At 54.5% G+C, this 9,665-nt stretch overlaps 1 protein-coding gene across 1 annotated transcript in view; it reads right to left on the bottom strand.

The window, feature by feature from the left end:
* IFT54 (intraflagellar transport 54) overlaps positions 1–9,665 on the bottom strand; it is a gene marked incomplete at its 5' end in the record, with an annotated part of 59,656 nt that overhangs the window by 31,484 nt on the left and 18,507 nt on the right. The window contains 4 exon segments of the mRNA XM_027773216.1: positions 442–525; positions 1,011–1,095; positions 2,263–2,283; positions 8,581–8,664. Coding sequence (XP_027629017.1) covers positions 442–525; positions 1,011–1,095; positions 2,263–2,283; positions 8,581–8,664 — 274 coding nt within the window.

Raw genomic sequence — 9,665 nt, forward strand, 5'->3', positions numbered from 1 at the left:
ACAGAAAGCGAGAAATCACCCCCCAGGGGGGATGGTCACGCCGCAATCCCTTCTCCTCTATTCTCCTCTCGGGATCTTGGGCACGCACACACACGCACCCGGCGTGAGTTTTAAGCCACCGGGTCTGGGACGCGAACCGCGGTCGACTACATGGGAGTCCAGCGACATAGCCATTACGTTAACTGCTGGTTCCCAAGGCCCTGGTCTCTGACCTCCAGCATCTCCCTGGGCTTTGGGGCTCAGAGGCGTGCAGGGTGGGCCTGGCCCTCTCACACACTGGAGACCGCTGGTCCAGGGTATGAGGCTGGTTTGCCCTTCCTCGTTAGCAAGTCGTCCTAGCACCTGCTGCCTCTCCCACCCACCCCTCGCTGCAGGCGCCAAGGCCCCTCGGGCCCACAGGCACACACAGGGCACCCTCCCAGAGGGCCAGGCCAGCCTTACCGCTCTACTGTTAACGCTTCCGCGCTCTCTTGTCGCTTGACCCGAGGAGGTGCTGGTCTTGCACTGCTGGGCCGAGGGATTCTTCTAAACACAAACATCGGAAAAGCAAAAAAGGGACAAGAAACACTTACAGGTCTCAAAGTAGACACAGAGGCCAGCCAATGCTGATACTGACTTCCAGGCACACCGACACCACACACGTGCTGGTCAGACGCACTCCGCAGAGTGCCAAGGACATCCAGACAACCGGCGGCCTGGACACCACTCACCCTCTACTCTCACGGTTCCAATCATGTCAAGGTACCAAAAAGAAGTAACAGCACAGCCATCCCTAACCAATGACGAGGTACGTAACTTAGCCGTAATTACGAATTTCCCTCAGGCTCTAAAACATCCCACATATAATCACACAACTCAGGTCCAGGCAGACTGCATGGCGTGGCTTTCTCTGTACAAAGAATTGGCCATAATCTAGCTCAAGCATGAGAGAAACAGAACAGATCCAGAGGGAAGCCCCCGCCGCCCTGGCTGTGACCGCCCTCCCCGGGTAGGGGCCGGAGCACACAGACCTGACGCTGACCGACATCTCGTTGGGGATTTCGGAATGCTCTGACACCTCGGATTTGTCTTGGCCAGGAGGTCCAACGTCTGCTTCTAAACCGATGGCAGTCCAGACAGCAATGGGCAAAGGAAGAAGCAGAGACAGCGGAGAAATCAGGGCTGAAAGGCAGCGCCACCGAGCGGAGTGCAGAGCTGCTCCAGCCCCGTTGGCAGATAAAACAGAGACGGGGTCTAAATTCAGGAGGGTGTGGGGAAACGGGCTCGCTCACCCCCTGGAAAGGCCAGCTGATTCAGCTGCTCAAGAAATAAAACTCCAAAGGCAGTTGACCAACCGGCAACCTAACTTCGATGAAATACTTCACAAGCTAAGGAAAGCACAAGGCGGCCCCATGGCTGCCCGGTTACAGCCATCACCACAGACAGCGGGGGCAGCCAGTGGCCACATGAGCACGGTCCACCACACGCAAGACCCTCTTGTGTCCATCCAGGTCTCCGTCCTGACATGCAGCCAGCAGCACAGGAGGTCACCTCCGTGACAACTGCACACACACACACACGTAGGTCTGGAAGGCACTCACTGAAGTGGGGAGCCATGGAATTAGCAGTGATTTGATCTCCTGCATATTTTTCTGCATTTTAAAAATTTCGTATCATGGGTATGTTCCATACTAGTTATAATCTGAACAAAGCTTTTTTTTATTTTGATAGGACTTGTTATAAGCCCAAAGTATTAAAATGATTAAATTTACTTTCTAAAGTGAAAGAAATACATACTTGAGAAAATGTTAAAATGTGAATATACATTACTGAATATAAATAACACATTTTGTATTCTAGAAGAAAATCTTGAAATGTATTCTTTTGGGCTGGCTCCATGGCCAGGTAGTTAAGGTAGCTGGATCCCAGGTGGCTGACCACTGGGTCTGAACCCCAGCCTGACGGTTCGCAAAGCACCCTGGGTACACGGGAGAGAAGGCGGAGGGCTGCAGCGTGCGTGCGATGTGGGGGTGCTCTCTCCCGCCCACTCTCTGTCTACTTTCTCTCCAGCGAGTGCACGAACCTTCTGACAGTCTTTTTAAAAAGAAATGTATTCTTTTGAAACTTAAAACATAAATTCATCTTAAATTGGTGTAGTGAAGGTCTGTTTCCATAAAATACTTTCACTAGTGCAATGTTTAAAACAGAGGCCCGAAAATACGTTCGAGTGCTTGCACACACACACGCACCTTCACCAAGCACCTACGGAAAGCCACTCCTTACCTGCATCGCTAGTGGAGTCACCTGCGGAGAAAAGCACATCACAAAGTCAGCGTCTGTACTGGCACCTCCGTCCACAGAGGGTCGAAGTCGAGACGAGATGGTCCTAAGTGTCTACTAGGGGAAGAAGACGGTGCCCACACAGCCCCTTCCCAGACTCCGGCTGCTGCTTCATCTCCAGAGACAGACCAGAGCAAATGCACAAGACCATGCACATAAATGTCATCACAGGGAAGCAAGGGACAGGGCAGTGAAGAGCGAGCATGGAGGCCAGGCAGACCAGACAAGACAGCAGCAGGTGGACAACAGCAGGGGCACAGGGAGGGCGGCACAACAGGACCGCTCTGGCTGGCCTCCCGGTGGCAGTTCCGAGACCGGCGGTGACCGCAAAGGCTCGGTGGCAGGCACATTCCACCAGCTCCGAAACAAGGGGGAGGGATGAGCGTCTCTGCTCCTCCCACCTCTGCACTCTCACCCAAGACCCCTTCTCCTCCCGTGCTGTTTCAGAGACAAATGTCACCCAGGTGGCCACGAGGAAAGCGCGATGGGCAGACTCGAAACTCGGGGTGGACTTTTGTGCCGTGCTCTCCTGACACAGAACTCTGCAGAGAAGAGCCCGACCTGCACAGAGCCCAAGAGCCCCCGACGCACAGCACTCACTCACGGTGGTCCCCTCAGGCCTCTGCTGTCCTGAGGGTCCATGTGCACAAGAGTGAAAAGCACTGCCCTGCGCCTCTGGGCTGTCTGTCCACAGGAGGGCTCCTGGGACCCTCCAGTCAGAGGTGAAGCCAGTGCTGCCCTAATGGGGCGGCTGGGAAGGCCCACTAAGCTCCGGGGTACCGGAGCCAAGAGGCCAGACGACCCCGTGGCTGCAGGCCCCAGGCTGCCAGAAGTCAGGTCCCGCAAGGTGACACAGCACTGAAGACGGCCTGGACCCGCCAGAGCCAGCAGGACTTGAGGGACAGCACGAGGCGGGGGAGGGGGGGAACAACAGAAAAACAGTGTGAAGACAAGAAACACCACACGCAGCATTGTTGGGGAGCCCGATATGGTATGTGGAGACCACGGGGTGGGACAGAAGCAGGACTTGAGGGACAGCACGAGGCGGGGGGGGAACGACAGAAAAACAGTGTGAAGACAAGAAAACCACATGCAGCATTGTTGGGGAGCCCGGTATGTTATGTGGAGACCACGGGGTGGGACAGGTTTCTGGTCAACATAATGAACTTGTGTGAACCTCTAAAAAACATTGCAAGTTCACTTCAGCTTGGTGTCCTTACTGGAAGTAATTTTTAAATAAAAAAATATTCAAAAGTACATGGAAATACACAACATTCATTGTTTTCCTTCTCTCGCCTAAAAATCTGATATATATGTGAAGGACTGTGGGTCTGTGTTAATTTGACATAACGTATTTTTTTTTCTAATCTTATTTGAACATTTATAAAATCACCACACCCAAGACTCAAGAATATTTGACTCAATACTAATTGGCTAAATGTCTGTGAGTTAGTTAAGGTCATATTTGACCTCTGGTTTGTTATCTACAAAATAAAGAGTCTGTAAATAAATTCACTATTTTTAAAGATTCTTTATTTTTATCATATGAAAAAAAAAGACAGGTATCTGCAACAGGGTCTTCACACCAAGATTCTATCTAATATTGACAGGATATTGAATATTACCAAAGAAGGAATATTTGGATTTAAATAGATCCCCATACTTTGTGAAAGAAAAGAAATCAAATCTACTTCTCTGGAAGTATTTTTATGCAATTTGGGATGGACAGATAAGGCCTAACTAAGACCTGGTGGTAAGGAAACAACAAAGAAAGTGAAGGGCAACAGATACCTGTGATAAAATCCCTGTGAAAATCAAAAAGAGTTAAGAGTCCAGCAGGTGGTGTGGTGGCTAAGGCCCTGGATCCCACATGGACAACTACAGTTAGATTCCTGGACCTGGCAGCTTGAAATTCATGCCTTGTTCTTGTATAGGTGAGCCCAAGATCCCGAGAGGAGAATGGGGGAAAAAGGATTGTGGCATGGCCATCCCCACTGGAGGGTGATTCTCGCTTTCTGTCTCTCTGGCTCTCTCTGGCTCTGCAGCAAGCGCACATACCCTATAGTAAGACTCTCTTTAAAATAAAAATATTCAAATTAAATAAATAAATAAAAATAATAAAAAAAAGAAACGGGTACACCCTCTGTTTACCCCTGCACTCTACCCAAAAAAGCAAAATAACTGACGACCAGCCCCTTGAACTCTCTGCAGCTCCTGATCCTGCAATGCCAGCTGGGCCCGGGCAGTAGGCACAGGCTGGCACAGCACGGGCCGGCGTTTTGGGGAACACTGAGAACATAAGGCAATGTGTGGAAAGGCCAGTTAGCCAGACCACCAGGAGCAGGGCTGGCAACCACACTCCTTGGGAGAAACAGAGGAGCTGCCTCATCTGCCAGAGGGTGCCAAAGTCAAATGGCCGCCAGAGAGGCCACTGTGCCGTGACAGGACTCAAGGGAGAAGGGCCTCAGGGAGAAGGGTCGGGGTGGCCCGGCTGTTCTGACAGCACCGCCCAGGGACGGCGCGGGTGGAGACGCTCACTCCATCGGGAGCGTCAGCCATCGTCCTAACCCTGCACACAGCTCAGAGAACCCGGGCTGGCCGTCTGGGCCCCTCGGCGGCCCACCGTGTGCTCCTTCCTTCTTGCGGATCTCCTCCGAAGGAGGTGCTCAACACGGGTCTAAAGAAGTGTCAACCCCTTCTCACCCCGATGAAGGGCTGGTCAGACCACACTGATCCGGGACAAAGCAGACCCCGCCTGTGCCAGCCCTGTGACAAACAGCACTGCGGGACATCAGCTCACTCACCCCCGAGGCAGGTATCTTCACACCTCTCTCCAGTAAGGAAACCATGACTCGGCTAGCGGCCAAGAGCGGGTGAGCGGAGCAGGGGCACCATCCTGGTGTCTCGGACGTCCCAGCTACCCGTGCAGGTGGGGCCACCTGCTCTGCCCACCCAGGACCAGAACACACACACGCACCAGGGCTCTCTGAGGGGAAGCGCCCCGGACACGACGCCCTGCCACAAGAGGCAGGTAGCTGCGAAGCAGCACGCCCCTCCTGGAAAGTGCACCCCGAGAGGCCGCCTGGCTCAGTCTGGTAACCCCGTATAGGCGCCCCAAGCTGCTGCGGACCTGGTCGGTCCACACCCTTGCCCTGTGTGAACAAAACAGCCACAGGCCCCAGGAGCGACCTGCTGTGTGATGACAGAGACGCGGCTACAGACACCGCCCAGGGGAGATGCAGGCTCCGAAGGAAAGGAGCCTCTTCAAACCTGCCAGAGCACACGCGCACCTGCCAGAGAGACAGAGACAGAGAGAGAGGAGACTCTTTAAACCTGCCAGAGGACACGCGTCCGCCAGAGAGACAGAGACAGAGAGAGAGGAGACTCTTTAAACCTGCCAGAGGACACGCGTCCACCAGAGAGACAGAGACAGAGAGGAGCACGCAGTCCCCTGGGCACGGTTACACAGTTCCCTCCCTCCTTTCAGGATTTGGAGCCCGTACACACACATGCCTGGCGTGCTTCACAAGCCACTGGGAACCAGGACTCAAATGGTACAGTCAGCCATGTGGGTCTGGCGCACATAACAACCGGGCCACCAGTGGAGAAAGAGAGACAGAGAGAGGGAAAGTGAGAAATCACCCCCCGGGGGATGGCCACCACAATCCCTTCTCCATTCTCCTCTCAGGATCTTGGGTATGTAGCACATGCACCCAGTGTGATTTTCAAGTCACCAGGTCTAGGACCTGAGCTGTGGTGACCATGTGTGAATCCAGTGCCTTACCCCCCACACCACCTGCTGGCCCAAACCTATAGAATTTCTTAAAAATCAGATAAATATAAGACAAACTGAGTCTGGAAAGAACTTATTTTCTCCTAGAGTTACAATGTACACTATTTTTCATTGAAATGCAACTCAGAAACCCAACGCTTTGAAGAACTTGGTCTGAAGTCATGGAAGACTGGAGGTGTGCTGTGTTCTCGCGGGCCAGCCCCCCTGCGGCAGGACACGCCCTCTGTGCAGAGTGCCACCTGCTGCCTTTCCCTGACCGCGGAAGCGACCGGGCGCCCCCGACGGCCACAGCAGCACTCTCAACTCTGCCACGGCATTTCTGAGCAGGATCAAGCGGAGAGGGATGGACACAGAAAACTTCTTTCTCCATGTGATCATCTGCATCGTTTTGTAAAATTCCAAGAACAAGGTTAGGAAGGCATTCTGACTTAAACGTAAAAACAAGGTATACACAGAAAGGAGAGTGACAGTTAACTTGAAGCTATCACACGGCCTCACGGATGAAAGCAAAATAAAACAGCAGGTCGCTTCGCATCTTCAGGACAGTGTGAACGTCTGAAACGGGAAAGTGGCCAGAGTAGGAACAGCAATCTAAAACCCGAGAGCCCTTCGGCAGTTAGGACACCCGCACATTGAGTCCCACCTCACGGCCACCGCAGTGGTGGGGAGTCCAGGACGCAGCCTGAAACGCGTGCCCCAGTCTCCACAGGACGGGGAAACGGAGGGGAAGGAACGCAGTGTGGCCACACCTGCTGGAGGACTCCCTCTCCCTAGTGAGCACAAGTACTGTCTAGTAATTTAAAAATAATAATACAGTACATTACGAAGTCAGCTACAGTGAGGTATAAGTAAACACTCCACATCAGGTCAGCCTCAGGGCCTCGCGGCGGAGGAAGCGGACTCCCACATGACTGCTTATGATCCAAACCCTGGCCCTGGCGCCTTGGAGAACACACAGAGCACACATGCATGCATGTCCAAAACCCCACAGGACAGAGAAATAAAGGACAAGGGACGCGGCAGGACCACGCCCAGTGGGGAGTGCCCCTCCCCCTCCCTCTCGTGAGGACCCGCACTCTTTCGCACACACATTAAAAAAAAAAGAAAAGCCTTATCGAAGTGGTATGGAACTTAAATATACTCCTCATGCCTACTTCTGAAGCTGCAGTTTCCTGATCCGGCCGTTAGCTCATTTAAACACTATGGGGCCCTACAGACCCTCCTTCCTCCTTGCCGTAAACAGTCCAGAGAGGAAAGTACCATGAAGGTTGTCTGGTCGCTTTAGTCGGGGTTCAGAGGGGTTACACCAAGGTCCCACACACTGCCCCGTCGACTCTGGTCCCTTCCCGGCTGCCCGAACTATCCCACGGAACTCCGCTCAGAGGATCTGGGCGCCCACGCTCGCCCCCACACTCCCCTCCCTAGGCTTCCAGGACACCCTCTCGCCTGGCTTCTCTCCGGACTCCCCTGACCCACTGGTCCCCTGTTTCCCTGCCAATCCCAACACCTGGCAGGTCAGGAGTCCACACGGGCTACTGGATCGACTGTCACACAGGGCTGTGCTGGAGAGCACCGCACGCTGGAAGCTCCTGGCTGCCCCTGCTGCAGTTCCTGCGATCGCGCCCCGCCTCTGCCTCACCTGGCCACGGCGCAGCAACGCCCCCCAGGCCCAGCCCCCCCCCCCAAGAGGCCACCCAGAAGATCTAGATCTGTTTCCCCGCCTTCCCAGCAGGTGGCACCCACTCCGTCAGAGCCCCTGCCCTGCCCTGCCGCTCTGCTCTCGCCACCGGCACTCCAATCTCAGCTGCTTGGTCTCTCACCTGGACGCCATGACCACCTCTGCACTGTGCCCCAGTCTCCAACATGCCTCTCTGCAGTGTGTGTTTATTTTAGTCTTTTTGTTTTTTAATTGTCAGAGGGCACAGGCACTCGCCAAATAAAGAGACAGAGAGGGAGAGAGAGGGGAGACAGAGACCTCGAGTGGGGTGTGGTCATGCCACGATCAATCCCTCTCCTCCAACTCTTCACCCCGTCAGGATGTGGCATGGGTATGTGCATACATGCACACACTTGCCCGGCGTGATTTTCAAGCTGCTGTGGCTAGGATTTAAACCACATGGTCAGCCATGCGGGATCTAGCTCCCTGAGCCACCAGCCACAGGGTCAGGTGCCCCTACGGTTTCCAAAGGGGTCAAACCTCACCTGTCTCCTGCTAAAACCCTCCAACGACTTGTGCTTACACTCACTGTGGAGCACCCGGCTGGCGTGGCCCAGCCTCCTCCAGCCCTGCCTCCTGCTCCAGCCCTTCCCCACAGTCCTCGCCCTACCCCACTTTCTGCCATTCACACGGGCAGGCCCAGCCTCAGCTCAGGCCTCCGCTCGGGCTCTCCAGACACTGCACACCCTCCTTTGCCCCACCAGCTGTCCAGGTGACTCTGCAAGAGGCCCGCCCCGCCTGCACCTCTCACCCGTTGCTCTTGGATTCACTTTCCCTTCAAAAGACTCATCACAGGCCAGTGTAACTGCACAGGCCGCGTCCTCGCTATACGGGTCTGCGGAATGAAGAAGAGAGGTTCCGATGACTGAGCTGGCTGGGGCCCGCCCTGCAGCTCCCCCTGCTGCAGAGAGCAGTGCCCACACTCGGGCCTGCGTCAGGGTGGGCCGCCCGGCCTGCCCGCAGTGGAGCTCCACCTGCCCAGTGGCCAAAGGGAAGCAGAAGCGCAGGCAGCGAGCGGTTTCAACTCTCAGAAGTCCACTCGGCCTCGCTGTGGCTAGTCTTACCGAGAGGCCTCACGGTGCACTCTGTCTGAGCCGTGCTGTATGAGGAGTTACGTTCTTTTTCAGGGCAAAGACTAATTTCAATGGCTCTAGAGTCCCTCCTTCCTGACGTGAAATTGCAGTGAAAACACATATTAAACGCCATTTATAATGCTGCACAGCTAGCAAGCCAGTGAGATGAAATGTTCTGGCTGGCTCAAAGGGATCAGTTCCGCTACAAGGCACCACTCGGCAAGAAGCAAAAACCAACCTATTCTGAACGTGGAGTGTGTTTTGGATTCCGAGGGATGACCCTAACAGTTCAGCTGACAATCATGTTCCACACTGTGCAGTGAATGCAAGGCTCCCCCGCCCCCGGCAGAACACAGAGGTCCCGGGCCTCGTGCACCTCAGAGTACGGGCATCCCAGAAGCCCACCCCCTACACAAGGCAGAGCGTGGGGGCCAGTGCCGGCCATGCCGGGGGGCCCACGGTGAAGTCAGTGGCCAGCTGGCAGGCAGAGGACAAGAAGCACCCCGTGTAGACAGCTCCGTGACGCTTACAGCAAACCTCAGCTAATCGAAGCTCCCAAAGACCACACAGAAAGAACCTCTAGCACAGCAGCAGCAAACACAGGTGCCAATGCCCTCGGTGATTAGAGAAGAACAGACGGGAGGACGGCCTGCTTGGAAAGCCCAGGCAACCAAATCAACGCCAGAGCTGGTGACGATGTGGCGACAAAGCTCCAGTAAGATGCACTTACAAATATCCAGAAAGCATCCGACATACCAACAGG

This window comes from Tupaia chinensis, unplaced genomic scaffold, assembly GCF_000334495.1.
Source record: "Tupaia chinensis unplaced genomic scaffold, TupChi_1.0 Scaffold000332_1, whole genome shotgun sequence".
Lineage (NCBI taxonomy): Eukaryota > Metazoa > Chordata > Mammalia > Scandentia > Tupaiidae > Tupaia > Tupaia belangeri.